The 17,893-nt window shown below is 47.7% G+C and overlaps 1 protein-coding gene across 1 annotated transcript in view; it reads left to right on the forward strand.

Annotated features, from left to right (window-relative positions):
- PRKCE (protein kinase C epsilon) overlaps nucleotides 1–17,893 on the forward strand; it is a 184,523-nt gene that overhangs the window by 155,306 nt on the left and 11,324 nt on the right. The window contains exon 11 of the mRNA XM_038751135.1: nucleotides 3,261–3,415. Within this exon, the coding sequence (XP_038607063.1) occupies nucleotides 3,261–3,415 (155 nt within the window). The remainder of the gene's footprint in view (nucleotides 1–3,260; nucleotides 3,416–17,893) is intronic.

Here is a 17,893-nt window from a genome sequence, read left to right on the forward strand (position 1 = left end):
CCCAGTCTTAATCCCCATTTTACAGAAGGGGTAACTGAGGTACGGAGAATTTAAGTGCCCTGCCCAAGGTCGCGCAGCAGGGAAGTAGTGGAGCCGGGATTCGAAGGCAGGTCCCCTGATTCCCAAGCCCACGCTCTTTCCACTGGGCCGCACTGCTCCATGCTCCGCACTGTCGGGAAACGATCGGAGCGTCTTCCCCACTAGTCTGGAAGCTCCTTGAGGGCAGTGGTTGGCACATTCATTCGTTCAATCGTATTTATTGAGCGCTTACTGTGTGCAGAGCACTGTACTAAGCGCTTGGGAAGTCCAAGTCGGCAACATATAGAAACGGTCCCTACCCAACGACGGGCTCACAGTCTAGAAATATAGCACATAGCAAGCGCTAATCTAGGCACATAGCAAGCGCTGGACAAATACCATAATTATTATTATTACTATGTCTCTGTAGAAGCAGCGTGGCTTAGTGGAAAGAGCCCAGGCTTGGGAGTCAGGGGTCATGGGTTCTAATCCTGCCTCCGCCACCTGTCTGCTGGGTGACCTTGGGCAAGTCACTTCACTTCTCTGTGCCTCAGTTCCCTCATCTGGAAAATGGGGATTAAGACCATGAGCCCCACGGGGGACAACCTGATCACCTTGTATCTACCCCAGCGCTTAGAACAGTGCTTGGCACGTAGTAAGCGCTTAACAAATACCAAAATTATTATTATTATTAGAACAGTGCTTTGCACGTAGTAAGCGCTTAACTAATGCCATAATTGTTACTATTATTCTATAAGTGCCGTGGGGCTGGGTGAGGGGGAATCCCGGCTCCATCAATTGTCAGCTGTGTGACTTTGGGCAAGTCGCTTCACTTCTCTGGGCCTCAGTTCCCTCATCTGTAAAATGGGGATTAAGACTGCACGAGGGACAACCTGATTACCTTGTACCCACCCCAGTGCTTAGAACAGTGCTTGGTACATGGTAAGAGCTTAACGAGTACTGTAATGATTATCCAAGCGACCTTGGCTGTGTTAAGCGTTCGCTCCGCATCGAGCACAACGCTAAGCACAGGGGAGGGTCCACCGTACACCGGAGCGGACACAGTCATTGTCATTCATTCATTCAATCATATTTATTGAGCGCTTTCTGTGTGCAGAGCACTGTACTAAGCGCTTGGGAAGTACAAGTTGGCAACGTATAGAGACGGTCCCTACCCAACAACGGGCTCACGGTCTAGAAGGGGGAGACAGACAACAAAACATGTAGACAGGTGTCAAGTCATCAGAATAAATAGAATTAAAGCTAAATGCACATCATGAACAAAATACTGAGCACTTACTATGTGCAGAGTACCGTACTAAGCACTCGGGAGAGTCTAATACAACAGAATTGGCCCATAATTCATTCAATCAATCGTATTTATTGAGTGCTTACTGTGTGCAGAGCACTGTACTAAGCGCTTGGGAAGTACAAGTTGGCAACATATAGAGACGGTCACTACCCAACAGTGGGCTCACAGTCTAGAAGATCAATCAATCGTATTTATTGAGGGCTTACTGTGTGCAGAGCGCTGTACTAAGCACTTGGGAAGTCCAAGTTGGCAACATATAGAGATGATCCCTACCCAACAGTGGGCTCACAGCCTAGAAGATCAATCAATCGTATTTATTGAGTGCTTCCTGTGTGCAGAGCACTGTACTAAGCGCTTGGGAAGTCCAAGTTGGCAACATATAGAGACGGTCTCTACCCAACAGTGGGCTCACAGTCTAGAAGATGAACTTAGAGTCCAAAGAGTAGTCTTTCATTCGTCCACTGCCCACATTCTAACATTCAGATATACTCACAGGGCTGCAAGGTTCGGGGCTGCAGAAGCATCTTTCATTAGAGAAGCAGCATGGCTCAGTGGAAAGAGCCTGGGCTTTGGAGTCAGAGGTCATGGGTTCGAATCCCGGCTCCGCCACGTGCCAGCTGTGTGACCTTGGGCAACTCACGTAACTTCTCTGAGCCTCAGTTACCTCATCTGTAAAATGGGGATTAAGACTGTGAGCCCCACGTGGGACAACTTGATCACCTTGTAACCTCCCCAGTGCTTAGAACTACTGAGAGCTCACCTCCTTCAGGAGGCCTTCCCAGACTGAGCCCCTTCCTTCCTCTCCCCCTCATCCCCCTCTCCATCCCCCCATCTTACCTCCTTCCCTTCCCCACAGCACCTGTATGTATGTATATATGTCTGTACATATTTATTACTCTATTTATTTATTTATTTATTTTACTTGTATATCTATTCTATTTATTTTATTTTGTTAGTATGTTTGGTTTCGTTCTCCGTCTCCCACATTTTAGACTGTGAGCCCACTGTTGGGTAGGGACCGTCTCTAGATGTTGCCAACTTGGACTTCCCAAGCGCTTAGTCCAGTGCTCTGCACACAGTAAGCGCTCAATAAATACGATTGATTGATTGATTAGAACAGTGCTTTGCACATAGTAAGCGCTTCATAAATGTCATCATCATTATTAGTATTATCAATGACAGTTTTGAAATAACCTTACTCGTTTTATATCTTTGTATTTAACAAGGTGATACACTTGGGATATTACAGCTTGGGATCTCCCCCCCATCTTTAAGAGCTACGCCCAAGGTTTTGACCTAGTGAATTGGGTGGTATAGTTGAAATAGTTGGGATCCGTTACATGAAGTTTCGCGGCCTGTCCCCATTTCATTGGACTGGAAGTGGGGTCTTCTGGCTCCCACTGGATCCCAAGGGTGACCGTTGGGTGCGGTCCGTCTTGGGGCACCCCAGGAGGAGCCCACCCGACAGCCGCCCCCCCATCTTGTATATATGTATATGTATAGAACAGTGCTTTGCACATAGTAAGCGCTTAACAAATGCCATTATTATTATTATTATTATTATATGTATATATGTTTGTACATATTTATTACTCTATTTATTTTACTTGTCCATATCTACCCTATTTATTTTATTTTGTTCATATGTTTGGTTTTGTATATATGTATATATGTTTGTAGATATTTATTACTCTACTTATTTATTTTACTTGTACATATCTATTCTATTCATTTTATTTGGTTAGTATGTTTGGTTTTGTTCGCCGTCTCCCCCTTTTAGACTGTGAGCCCACTGTTGGGTAGGGACAGTCTCTATAGTTACCAACTTGTACTTCCCAAGGGCTCAGTCCAGTGCTCTGCACACAGTAAGCGCTCAATAAATACGATTGATTGATTGATCGATTGATTGATTGATCTCTGCCCATTCCAGGACCGGCTCTTCTTCGTCATGGAGTACGTCAACGGGGGCGACCTGATGTTTCAGATCCAGCGCTCCCGCAAGTTCGACGAACCCCGCTCCCGCTTCTACGCCGCCGAAGTCACGTCGGCCCTCATGTTCCTCCACCAGCACGGCGTCATCTACAGGTAGCCCCCGACCCCCGACCCCCTCCGGCAGGAAGCCGCGGGCCGCCCCGACTCTTCCTGGGGAAGCAGCGTGGCTCAGTGGAAAGAGCCCGGGCTTTGGAGTCAGAGGTCGTGGGTTCGAATCCCCGCTCCGCCAGTTGTCAGCTGGGTGACTTTGGGCCAGTCATTTCATTCATTCAATCGTATTTATTGAGCGCTTACTGTGTGCAGAGCACTGGACTAAGCGCTTGGGAAGTACTGTGCAGGGCTCTGCATCCAGTGAGCTCTCAGTAACTACAATGGATTGATTGGGAGCAACCTGATTGGAGGACTCAGAGCTCTGAAGGATCATGAAGGATCAGGACAAACTATTTCTCTTCCCGTATTGACACCCATGCCCATCGTGCCCGTCAGCCCTTCCTTATATTTAACTCCCTTCTCAGGCCTCCTGTTCCTCCCCCTCCTCCTTCCCTCACCCCCAACGATCTGGCCTCCTACTTCATTAGTAAAATTAACTCCATCAGGTCCGACCTCCCCAAAGTCTCTTCCCCCCTTTCTCCAACCCCCCGGCTCTCAACCCTCTCCACTATTCTCCCATCTTTCCCAGCAGTATCCTCGGATGAGATCTCCTCCCTCCTCTCAAGTGCTACTCCGGCCACCTGTGCTTCCGACCCCATTCTCTCTCATCTTATGAAATCTCTCGCCCCGTCCCTCCTCCCCTCCTTCACTTCCATATTCAACTGCTCACTCTCCACTGGTTCCTTCCCCTACTGAGCGCTCACCTCCTCCAGAAGGCCTTCCCAGACTGAGCCCCCTCCTTCCTCTCCACGCCCCCCGGCCCTAAATCCTTCCCCTCCCCACAGCACCTGTACATATGTTTGTACAGATTTATTACTCTATTTATTTTACTTGTACAGATTTACTATTCTATTTATTTTGTTTTGTTAATATGTTTTGTTTTGTTGTCTGTCTCCCCCTTCTAGACTGTGAGCCTGCTGTTGGGTAGGGACCGTCTCTATATGTTGCCAACTTGTACTTCCCAAGAGCTTAGTACAGTGCTCTGCACACAGTAAGCGCTCAATAAATATGATTGAATGAATGAATGAACAGCGGGCTCACAGTCTAGAAGGGGGAGACAGAGAACAAAACATAGTAACAAAATAAAATAAATAGAATAAATATGGACAAAGAAAATAAATAAATAGAGTAATAAATACGTACAAACATATATACATCTATACAGGTGCTGTGGGGAGGGGAAGGAGGTAAGGCGAGGGGGATGGCGAGAGGGAGGAGGGGCAATTGATCTATCCACTCACCCCTTTCTCTGTGAAACTTTTGGCATGCCCTTTTGATCTCTCCGACATTCTCATTCCTTGTAAAGGCTGCACCTCTAGTATTATTATTATTATTACTAATTGTATGTATTGACTGCTGTATGCAAAGCACTGTACTAAGCACTTGGGAGAGTACACTATAACATCAGACACATTCCCTGCCCACAACAAGCTCACAGTCTAGAGGGGGAGACAGACATCAATTTCACTTCTCTGGGCCTCAGTTCCCTCATCTGCAAAATGGGGAATAAGACTGTGAGCCCCCCCGTGGGACCACCTGATCACCTTGTAAGCTCCCCAGCGCTTAGAACAGTGCTTTGCATGTAGTAAGCGCTTAATAAATGCCATCATTATTATTATTATTATTCCTGGGCAGAGGTTGGCATCCATCCCGCTCGTCTCCTAGCAACCGGCCCTGGATGGGCTGTTTGTTCCCAGTTGCTTACATAGAACTGGATTCGCCCCCATCTCTCCCAACCCCCCCTTCCCGCCTTGGTCCCCTGTCTCCCTTCCTCCGTCCGTTCCCTGTCTGGCCCCATCCTCATCCCTCTCCGGGCCCCCCAGTTGTTTGTCATTCCGCCGGCGGCGAGCGGGCCTGTGCCAGGCTGGCGGCCGCCGAGGGCCCCGGTCCCCAGTGCCCGCACAGTGACCTGGCTCTGACCCGTCTGCTCCTATTGCACTGCCTCTATTTGTTGCCAACTTGTACTTCCCAAGCGCTTAGTACAGTGCTCTGCGCACAGTAAGCGCTCAATAAATACAAGTGAATGAATGAATGAATGGACAGGAGAGCGAGAGATCAGGAGAGAGAGAGTGTGTGTGTGTGTGTGTGTGTGTGTGTGTGTGTGTGTGTGTGTGTGTGTGTGTGTGTGTGTATGATCTGTGCTTCTCAACTCCCCAAGCAGGAAGTGACTGTACACATACTGTGTAACTACACACACGCACATATTCACGAATCACCTTGGCTCAGTGGAAAGAGCCCGGGCTTTGGAGTCAGAGGTCATGGGTTCAAATCCCGGCTCCGCCAATTGTCAGCTGTGTGACTTTGGGCAAGTCACTTCACTTCTCTGTGCCTCAGTTCCCTCATCTGTAAAATGGGGATTGAGACTGTGAGCCCCCCGTGGTACTACCTGATCACCTTGTAACCTCCCCAGCGCTTAGAACAGTGCTTCGCACATAGTAAGCGCTTAATAAATGCCATCATTATTATTATTATTATTATTATTATTATTATTATTACCTTGGGAGGAAAGGAGAAGAAACAATCTGGAAATAGTCACTTACTGCTGGTGGTGGGGTGATTAATAATAATAATAATAATGGCATTTATTAATTAAGCACTTGCTGTGGGCCAAGTACCGTTCTAAGCACTGGGAGGGATACAAGGTGATCAGGTTGTCCCACGAGGGGCTCACAGTCTTCATCCCCATTTTACAGATGAGGTTACTGAGGCCCAGAGAACAATACTAATAATAATGATGGCATTTATTAAGCTCTTACTATGTGCAGAGCACCGTTCTAAGCGCTGGGGAGGTTACAAGGTGATCAGGTTGTTCCACGGTGGGCTCACAGTCTTCATCCCCATTTTACAGATGAGGTCACTGAGGCCCAGAGAAGAATAATAATAATAATAATAATAATGGCATTTATTAAGCACTTTCTATGTGCTAAGCACCGTTCAAAGCACTGGGGAGGTTACAAGGTGATCAGGTTGTTCCACGGGGGGCTCAAAGTCTTCATCCCCATTTTCCAGATGAGGTCACTGAGGCCCAGAGAATCATAATAATAATAATGGCATTTATTAAGCGCTTACTGTGTGCAAAGCACTGTTCTAAGCACTGGGGGGAAGCAAGATGATCAGGTTGTCCCCCGGGGGGCTCACAGTCTTCATCCCCATTTTCCAGATGAGGGAACTGAGGCCCAGAGAAGTGAAGCGACTTGCCCAGAGTCCCCCAGCTGACAAGTGGCGGAGCCGGGATTTGACCCCCTGACCTCTGACTCCAAAGCCTGGGCTCTTTCCACTGAGCCACACTGCTTCTCTGATTAACCCCCATCTCCCCCACCCCTTCTCCCCCGCCTCCAGCTGACCAGGACCAAGGGGGGAGAGGGAGGAGACTTAAGCCACCCCCCCCAACCACAGGCAGGGAGGCCAAATCCAGCCTTCGGGGAGGGAGAAGCAATCAATCAATCAATCGTACTTATTGAGCGCTTACTGTGTGCAGAGCAAGCATCCCCCTCCTGGATGAGGAGGGAGAGTAGGCCTTGGCGAGACGGGTTGGGGCGGGACAGAGGTCCAGTTCACTGGCCAAAGCTCCCGTTCAGTTCCCAGCAATAGTTGTGGTTTGGTCCCCGGGGACTGATTTGCTAATCCATGAAGCAAGCGCTGAGGTCACTGTTCAGACGCCCTCCCCCCAACATCCCCTACGGGGTCAGGGGGAGCCCAGTCCACCAGGGAAGGGGATGGATGGGGGCCAAGACTCCTCTTTAATCAATCAATCAATCGTATTTATTGAGCGCTTACTGTGTGCAGAGCACTATACTAAGCACTTGGGAAGTCCAAATTGGCAACATAGAGAGACAGTCCCTACCCAACAGTGGGCCCACAGTCTAAAAGGGGTTGACAGAGAACAAAACCAAACATACTAACAAAATAAAATAAATAGAATAGATATGTACAAGTAAAATAGATAGAGTAATAAATATGTACAAACATATATACATATATACAGGTGCTGTGGGGAAGGGAAGGAGGTAAAATGGGGGGATGGAGGGGGGGACGAGGGGGAGAGGAAGGAAGGGGCTCAGTCTGGGAAGGCCTCCTGGAGGAGGTGAGCTCTCAGTAGGGCCTTGAAGGGAGGAAGAGAGCGAGCTTGGCGGATGGGCAGAGGGATTGGGGGCATTCCAGGCCCGGGGGAGGACGTGGGCCGGGGGTTGATGGCGGGACGGGCGAGAACGAGGTACGGTGAGGAGATTAGTGGCGGAGGAGCGGAGGGTGCGGGCTGGGCTGGAGAAGGACAGAAGGGAGGGGAGGTAGGAGGGGGCGAGGGGATGGACAGCCTTGAAGCCCAGGGTGAGGAGTTTCTGCTTGATGTGCAGATTGATTGGTAGCCATTGGAGATTTTTATTAATAATAATTTTATGAATTATTCTTTATTAATAATAATAATAATGGCATTTATTAAGCACTTACTATGTTCTAAGCACTGGGGAAGCCACAAGGTGATCAGGTTGTCCCATGGCGGGCTCACAGTCTTCATCCCCATTTTTACAGATGAGGTAACTGAGGCTCAGAGAATCAATCAATCAATCAATTGTATTTATTGAGCGCTTACTGTGTGCAGAGCACTTTACTAAGCACTTGGGAAGTCCAAGCTGGCAACATATAGAGACAGTCCCTACGCAACAGTGGGCTCACAGTCTAGAAGCCCACTGTCAGAGAAGTTAAGTGACTTGCCCAAGGTCACACGGGAGACATGTGGCAGAGTCGGAATTCGAACCCATGACCTCTGACTCCAAAGCCGGGGCTCTTTCCACTGAGCCACGCTGCGTCTCCTATGTACTTGGCTCCATCCTGTGTGAGCACTTGTTATTCAGCCCCCCCTCAGCCCCACAGCACTGCTCTCCGCATCTGCGATTTATTTCGATTTATTTATTTATTTATTTTTAGGCTGTGAGCCCACTGTTGGGTAGGGACTGTCTCTATATGTTGCCAATTTGTACTACCCAAGCGCTTAGTACAGTGCTCTGCACATAGTAAGCGCTCAATAAATACGATTGATGATGATGATTTCAATGCCCGCCTCCCCTCCTGGACTGCGAGCCCCTCGGGGGCAGGGATGGGGTCTACTAACTCTTTTGGGTCGGACTCTATCCTCCTCTGTTTTCCGCTGTCTCCCTCACCACCACAAATCCACCTCTTCCCGCTTCCCCCGCATCTTACCTCCTTCCCTTCCCCACAGCACCTGTATATATATATATATGTTTGTACAGATTTATTACTCTATTTATTTATTTTACTTGTACATATCTAGTCTATTTTATTTTGTTAGTATGTTTGGTTTTGTTCTCTGTCTCCCCCTTTTAGACTGTGAGCCCACTGTTGGGTAGGGACTGTCTCTATATGTTGCCAACTTGGACTTCCCGAGCGCTTAGTCCAGTGCTCTGCACACAGTAAGCGCTCAATAAATACGATTGATTGATTGATTGATTGATTGATTCTCCCTACAGCCCTAGGCTTCCACCGGCACCCCTGCCTGTCTGTCTCCTTTAGGGTCTCTTTAGGGTCTTCCTCTCTTTCTCCGTCTCTGTCTCCCTTTCCACTTTAGAACAGTGTTTTGCACATAGTAAGCACTTAATAAATGCCATCATCATTATTATTATTATTACTGTAACCTCCCCAGCGCTTAGAACAGTGCTTTGCACATAGTAAGTGCTTAATAAATGCCATCATCATCATCCTGCTGCTCCTCTAAACGGGGCCCGGCCTGAACTTGTCCGGCAACAGCGCTTTGAGGGCACCCACGCCTGCACACCCTTCATCCTCCACTCCCGCGTGCCCTCACACTCAATCAATCAATCAATCGTATTTATTGAGCGCTTACTGTGTGCAGAGCACTGTACTAAGCGCTTGGGAAGTCCAAGTTGGCAACATATAGAGACGGTCCCTACCCAACAGCGGGCTCACAGTCTAGAAGGGGGAGACAGACAACAAAACAAAACATATTAACAAAATGAAATAAGTAGAATAGATATGTACAAGTAAAATAAATAAATATAAATAACACAGTCACTGCCCTCCCACAGGCCTACTGGTTTCTGGGCTCTGGGGCTCCAAGTAGTTCATCAATCAATCAATCAATCATATTTATTGAGCGCTTACTGTGTGCACAGCACTGTACTAAGCACTTGGGAAGTACAAGTTGGCAACATATAGAGACGGTCCCTACCCAAGAGTGGGCTCACAGCCCCAGTGCTTAGAACAGTGCTTGGCACATAGTAAGCGCTTAACAAATATGATAATAATAATAATAATAATAATAATCTACCCCAGTGCTTAGAACAGTGAATTCATTCATTCATTCAATCGCATTTATTGGGCGCTTACTGTGTGCAGAGCACTGGACTAAGCGCTTGGGAAGTACAAGTTGGCAACATATAGAGAAGCAGCGTGGCTCAGTGGAAAGAGCCCGGGCTTTGGAGTCAGAGGTCATGGGTTCAAATCCCGGCTCTGCCAATTGTCAGCTGTGTGACTTTGGGCAAGTCACTTCACTTCTCTGGGCCTCAGTTACCTCATCTGTAAAATGGGGATTATGACTGTGAGCCCCCTGAGGGACAACCTGATCGCCTTGTAACTTCCCCAGCGCTTAGAATAGTGCTTTGCACATAGTAAGCGCTTAATAAATGCCATCAAAGAAAAAAAATAATAATAATAATCTATCCTGGTGCTTAGAACAGTGAATGGCACGTAGTAAACGCTTACCAAATACCATCATTATTATCATTAGTGGAAATAACAAAATCCTGGGAGTCAGAGGACCTGGGTTCTAATCCCAATTTTGCCAAATGCTTGCTGTGTGACCTTGGGCAGGTCACCTAACTTCTGTTGGCCTCAGTTCGCCAGTTGTCCCTCCTACTTTGACTGTGAGCCCCCTGAAGATCAGGGACTGTGTCCGACCTAATTCGCTTGTGTCTACCCCGGCGCTTAGAAGAGAGTTTGACACATAGGAAGAGCTTAATAAACACACCATTAAAAAAAAAAAAGCGCTCAGTACGGTGCTTTTCCAGCCGGAGCATCTCAGTTAATACGGTGGTTCAATTGATCGGTGGATCGGCAGCTGAATAAAAGAGAGTCCGACAGGCCGGGGCAGCCCAGAAATGGCACCAGAAAGGAAGCGTCCTGAAATTTGTAGCCTGGACCGTAAGCTCGTTGTGGGCAGGGAATGTGTCTGTTATTCTGTTGTCCTCTCTGCAGCGCTTAGTAATAATAATAATAATAATAATAATAATGGCATTTATTAAGCGCTTACTATGTGCAGAGCACTGTTCTAAGCGCTGGGGGGGATACAAGGTGATCAAGTTGTCCTACATGGGGCTCACAGTCTTTATCCCCATTTTACAGATGAGGGAACTGAGGCCCAGAGAAGTCGAGTGACTTGCCCAAGGTCACACAGCAGACACGTGGCGGAGCTGGGATTCGAACCCAGGACCTCTGACTCCAAAGCCCGGGCTCTTTCCACTGAGCCACGCTGCTTCTCGTGCTTAGTACGGTGGGAGCGGTACTAAGCTTGGGAATCAGAGGTGGTTGGTTCTAATCCTGTCTGCTGTGTGACCTTGGACAAGTCACTTCGCTTCTCCGTGCCTCAGTTCCCTCATCTGTCAAATGGGGAGTAAGACAGCGAGCCCCACGTGGGACAGGGAACGAGTCCAACCCAACCCCAGCACTTAATACAGTGCTTGGCCCATAGTAAGCACTTAAGCAGCGGGCTCAGTGGAAAGAGCCTGGGCTTTGGAGTCAGAGGGCATGAGTTCAAATCCAGGCTCTGCCAATTGTCAGCTGTGGGACTTTGGGCAAGTCACTTCTCTGAGCCTCAGTTACCTCATCTGTAAAATGGGGATGAAGACTGTGAGCCCCACGTGGGACAACCTGATCAGCTTGTATCCGCCCCCCCCACGCTTAGAACAGTGCTTTGCACATAGTAAGCGCTTAACAAATGCCATCATCATCATTATTATTATTACGTAGTAAGCGCTTCTGAAAACAAACACCGGTGAGTCTCGTATTTGTACATCCCAGGCATGTACATATTTGTTACTCTATTTATTTATTTATTTTACTTGTACATATCTATTCTATTTATTTTATTTTGTTAGTATGTTTGGTTTTGTTCTCTGTCTCCCCCTTTTAGACTGTGAGCCCACTGGTGGGTAGGGACCGTCTCTATATGTTGCCAACTTGTACTTCCCAAGTGCTTAGTACAGTGCTCTGCACACAGTAAGCGCTCAATAAATACGATTGATGATGATGACGATGATTTCCAAGGCTAATCAGGAAGACTGTGAGCCCGTCTTCTAGACTGTCAGCCCGTTGTTGGGTAGGGACTGTCCCTATATGTTGCCGACTTGGACTTCCCAAGCGCTTAGTACAGTGCTCTGCACACTTTAAGCGCTCAATAAATACGATCGAATGGATGAAGGTAGACAAGTTGGGCGGCGGGCAGATGGGCCGGGCAGGAAACTCAGTTTGGTTCTGTTTCCTCAAAGTCTCTGAGCCCACTGTTGGGTAGGGGCCGTCTCTATATGTTGCCAACTTGTACTTCCCAAGCGCTTAGTCCAGTGCTCTGCCCACAGTAAGCGCTCAATAAATACGATTGAATGAATGAATCGAATGAAGGTCTCGAGCTCAGTGAAGTTCACGTGGTGGGTCATGGAAAAAAACAGCCAGGCTGATAGCGAACTACAGGAAATGCTTCTGCAGCCAGCGATGAACGAAGCAGCTGCTTCTCTTGGGGAGCTTTGTTGTTCAGAAAGAGAAACCGAGGCCCTTCGGTGAGGGGCCGTTGGGGCGGTTGTCGTGTGAACGTGGGTGTGTGTAGGGGGATTTGTGTGTGGGAGTGTGTACTTGGGCAGAATCCTCAATTTTCTTTGGCCCGGTGCTCGTCTTCAAGCCCGTCCCCGATCTGCCCTCGCCGCCTCCCTGTGCAGGTGACAATTGTCCCCTTTAGGGTGATGAGGAAACTGAGGCAGGAAGAGGCCAGATGACCCCTTCTAGACTGTGAACCCATTGTGGGGTAGGGACCGTCTCTATATGTTGCCGACTTGGACTTCCCAAGCGCTTAGTCCAGTGCTCTGCACACATGCCACCATTATTATTATCTCAACTTGCTCCTATCCCTGCCCAGCGCTCATTCATTCATTCATTCAGTCGTATTTATTGAGCGCTTACTGTGTGCAGAGCACTGGACTAAGCGCTTGGGAAGTACAACTTGACAACATCTAGAGACGGTCCCTACCCAACAGTGGGCTCACAGTCTAGAAGGGGGAGACAGAGAACAAAACGAAACATATTACCAAAATAAAATAAATATGTACAAATAAAATAGAGTAATAAATATGTACAAATATATATACATATATACAGGTGCTGTGGGGAGGGGAAGGAGGTGGGGGGGATTCATTCAATCGTATTTATTGAGCGCTTACTGTGTGCAGAGCACTGTACTAAGACGAGCAGTTTGTGGAGAGAGAGCGAGTTATCTCATCTGTTAATCAGTCAATCGTATTTATTGAGCGCTTTCTGTGTGCAGAGCACTGTACTAAGCGCTTGGGAAGTACAACTTGACAACATATAGAGACGGTCCCTACCCAACAGTGGGCTCACAGTCTAGAAGGGGGAGACAGAGAACAAAACAAAACATATTACCAAAATAAAATAAATATGTACAAATAAAATACAGTAATAAATACGTACAAATATATATACATAAATACAGGTGCTGTGGGGAGGGGAATGAGGTAGGGGGGATTCATTCAATCGTATTTATTGAGCGCTTACTGTGTGCAGAGCACTGTACTAAGACGAGCAGTTCGTGGAGAGAGTGTGAGTTACCTCATCTGTTAATCAATCAATCAATCGTATTTATTGAGTGCTTACTGTGTGCAGAGCACTGGACTAAGCGCTTGGGAAGTACAAGTTGGCAACATATAGAGACGGTCCCTACCCAACAGTGGGCTCACAGCCTAGTGGGGAGAGTGCGAGTTATCTCATCTGTTAATCAATCAATCAATCGTATTTATTGAGCACTTTCTGTGTGCAGTACAGTGCCTGGATTTATTTTATTTTGGTTAATACGTTTTGTTTTGTCGTCTGTCTCCCCCTTCTAGACTGTGAGCCCACTGTTGGGTAGGGACCGTCTCTAGATGTTGCCGACTTGGACTTCCCAAGCGCTTAGTCCGGTGCTCTGCACACATACCACAATCATTATTAATATCTCAACTTGCTCCTATCCCTGCCCTGCGCTCAGTACAGTGCCTGGATTTATTTTATTTTATTTTATTATGTTAATATGTTTTGTCGTCCGTCTCCCCCTTCTAGACTGTGAGCCCGCTGTTGGGTAGGGACCGTCTCTAGATGTTGCCGACTTCTTCCCAAGCGCTTAGTCTAGTGCTCTGCACACGGTAAGCGCTCAATAAATACGATTGAATGAAATGAAGTAAGCTCTCAATAAATACGATTGAATGAATGAATGACCCACCCAAGGTCGCAGGGCAAGCCGGAGGCCGAGCCGAACCGCGCTTAGTACAGTGCTCTGCACACAGTGAGCGCTCAATAAATATGATTGATGGATTGATTGACTCCTGGCCCGCACGGTTGTTCCCCTCCACGAGTGTCTGTGTGAGTGTGTGCGTGTGTGTGTGTGTGTGTGTGTTGCAAGAGTCAGTCAGTTCTATTTATTGAGAGCTTACTGTGTGTGGAGCACTGTGCTAAGGGCTTGGGAGAGTATAATATAGCAATATAACAGACGCCTTCCTTGCCCACAGCGAGCTTATTCATTTCATCATATTTATTGAGCACTTACTGAGCGCAGAGCACTGTGCTAAGCTTGCAGTCTAGAGGATTTTCATTCATTCATTCATCCAATCGTATTTATTGGGCGCTTACTGTGTGCAGAGCACTGGACTAAGCGCTTGGGAAGTCCAAGTTGGCAACATATGGAGATGGTCCCTACCCAACAGCGGGCTCACAGTCTAGAAGGGGGATAAATAAATGGCGATAAACCGTAACCCCCTGGGACCCTTGTCCTGCTTTCCTGCTCCCCAGTCAGGAGTCTCGGGGCAGTTGGATGGGGAGGGGGAGAAGAGATGGGTCACGGCAGCCTGCACGTGGAGACATAATAATAATAATAATAATAATAATAATAATAATAATAATAATGGCATTTATTAAGCACTTCCTATGTGCAAAGCACTGTTCTAAGCGCTGGGGAGGTTACAAGGTGATCAAGTTGTCCCATGGAGGGCTCATAGTCTTCATCCCCCTTTTACAAATGAGGTCACTGAGGCACAGAAAAGTGAAGTGATTTGCCCAAAGTCACCCAGCTGACAGTTGGCAGAGCCGGGATTTGAACCCATGACTTCTGACTCCCAAGCCCGGGCTCTTTCCACTGAGCCACGCGGCTTCTCTGAAAATGGAGAGGAAACATTAGGCTGTGCCCCCGGAGAGCATCGAGCATTAATTCCTCGTGTCCGTTTCCCGTTTTTTTCCTCCCATCTCCTGTCTCGGAAACAGCGTGGCTCAGTGGAAAGAAGGGGGGGCCTGGGAGTTGGGAGACGTGGGTTCTAATCCCGGCTCTGCCACATGTCTGCTGTGTGACCATGGGCTAGTCACTTTACTTCTCTGGGCCTCAGTGACCTCATCTGTAAAATGGGGATTAAAACCCTGAGCCCCGTGCGGGACAGGGACTGTGTTCGACCCAACTATCTTGTATCTCCCCCAGCGCTTAGAACAGTGCTTGGCATATAGTAAGTGCTTAATAAACACCACAGTTATTATTATTATTGTTATTATTATCATAACTTTAGTGTCGGTCTTAAGCTCCTTGAGGTCAGGGGTCGAATCCACTAACCCTCCTGGATTCTCCAAAGTGCTCAGCATAAAGTAGGTGCTCAGAAAATGCTATCGATGATGATGATGATGATAATAATAATAATAATAATGATGGCAATTGTGAAACGCTTACTATGTGCAAAGCACCGTTCTAAGCGCTGGGGGAATACAATTCATTCATTCATTCAATCGTATTTATTGAGCGCTTACTGTGTGCAGAGCACTGTACTAAGCGCTTGGGAAGTACAAATTGGCAACATATAGAGACAGTCCCTACCCAACAGTGGGCTCACAGTCTAAAAGGGGGAGACAAAACCAAACCTACTAACAAAATAAAATAAATAGAATAGATATGTACAAGTAAAATGAATAAATAAATAGAGTAATAAATCTGTACAAACATATATACGTATATACAGGTGCTGTGGGGAAGGGAAGGAGGTAAGATGGGGGGAGTCGGATGGGAGGAGGGAGGGAATCTCAGGGCGGAGGCAGGACGTGGGCAAGAGTTCGGTGGCGAGATAGAGGAGATGGAGGTCCAGTGAGTAGGTCGGTCCCTGAAGCACTTAGTACGGTGCTCTGCACACAGTAAGCGCTCAATAAATATGATTGATTGATTGATTGATCTTGTCTTCCCCGGGGCAGGTGGGATAGGGAGGCCGCCGGCTCTGACATCCATTCGGCCTCCGCCAGGAGTTCTGCTGCTCGTCCCCCTCTCCATCCCCCCCATCTTACCTCCTTCCCTTCCCCACAGCACCTGTATATATGTATATATGTTTGTACATATTTATTACTCTATTTATTTATTTTACTTGTACATATCTATTCTATTTATTTTATTTTGTTAGTATGTTTGGTTTTGTTCTCTGTCTCCCCCTTTTAAACTGTCAGCCCACTGTTGGGTAGAGACTGTCTCTACATGTTGCCAACTTGCATTTCCCAAGCGCTTAGTACAGTGCTCTGCACACAGTAAGCGCTCAATAAATACGACTGATGATGATGATGATGATGGCATTTATTAAGCGCTCACTATGTGCCAAGCACTGTTCTAAGCGCTGGGGAGGTTACAGGGTGATCAGGGTGTCCCACGGGGGGGCTCCCAGTCTTCCTCCCCATTTTCCAGATGAGGCCACTGAGGCCCAGAGAAGTGACTTGCCCCAAGCTGACAATTGGCAGATGGAGACGCCCCCTCCTCTGTGGGGCCGTCTGGATTAATTCATTCATTCAGTCGTGTTTGTTGAGCTCTTACTGTGTGCAGAGCACTGTACTAAGCGCTTGGGAGCATACAATGCAACAATAGACAGATACGTTCCCTGCCCACAGTGAGCTTTGAGTCTAGAGGGGGAGACAGATATTAATAGAAAGAAATAAATGACAGATATGGACTTAAGTGATGTGGGGCCGGGAGGGGAGATGGACAAAAGGGGGCAAGGCCGGCGGGGAACGTAGCTCACTCCCGAACCCGCGGTCTAGTCAATCGGCTTTATTTATTGGACGCTTACAGCGTGCAGAGCACTGTACTAATGGAACGGACACATTCCCTGCCCACAAGAGTCTACCGTCCGGCCTCCACATCATCATCAATCGTATTTATTGAGCGCTTACTACGTGCAGAGCACTGTACTAAGCGCTTAAAAACTCACCACCCCTGGTTTACAAAACCAGTGCTCACATCCCTCTCCTCTCCCCACTCAAAAAATGCTGACCGGCTTCCTGGCTTGTTAAAATATTTGTGCGTCTTGGGTAAGCGGTTACAAATATCTCAAGAGTGTAGACTGCAGCTGGGGAGAGGGTGGGAGGGGGGGATGCCGGGAAGGAGGGAGACGCCAGGGGAAATTCCCACTGGGTGGAGAATTTATTCATTTATTCATTCAGTCGTATTTAGTGAGCGCTTACTGTTTGCAGGGTACTGTACTCCCCTTTTGTCTCCCCCTTTTAGACTGTGAGCCCACTGTTGGGTAGGGACTGTCTCTATATGTTGCCAATTTGTACTTCCCAAGCGCTTAGTACAGTGCTCTGCACATAGTAAGCGCTCAATAAATACGATTGATGATGATGATGATGTACTGAGCGCTTGGGAGAGGGCAGGACCACAATAAACGGATGCATTCCCTGCTCACGATGAGGTCACAGTCTAGAGGATCCCGGGGGCCAGGATGGAGCCAGTCAGCCGGTTTCTATCCCTGATCCCGTCCCGTAGGATAAAAGGGTCTGGAAGTTGGAGGTGGTGCTTAGTGTGACTTCGGAGGTTACCTGAAATCAATCAATCAATCAATCGATTGTATTTATTGAGCGCTTAGTGTGTGCAGAGCACTGGACTAAGTGCTTGGGAAGTCCAAGTTGGCAACATATAGAGACGGTCCCTACCCAACAGTGGGCTCACAGTCTTAAAGGTTCAAGTCTGAAAGGTTCAAGTCTGAAAGGTTCAAGGAGCATGCAGGGAGGAATTCTGTGTTGATTGGCCTCTTTTTAATGGTGTGAAGCACTTACTGTGTGCCCGGCACTGTACTGAGCGCCGGGGTAGATACAAGCTAATCGGGTTGGACTCAATGCCCGTCCCAC

This window comes from Tachyglossus aculeatus, chromosome 9 (genome assembly GCF_015852505.1).
Source record: "Tachyglossus aculeatus isolate mTacAcu1 chromosome 9, mTacAcu1.pri, whole genome shotgun sequence".
In the NCBI taxonomy this organism is placed as follows: Eukaryota; Metazoa; Chordata; class Mammalia; order Monotremata; family Tachyglossidae; genus Tachyglossus; species Tachyglossus aculeatus.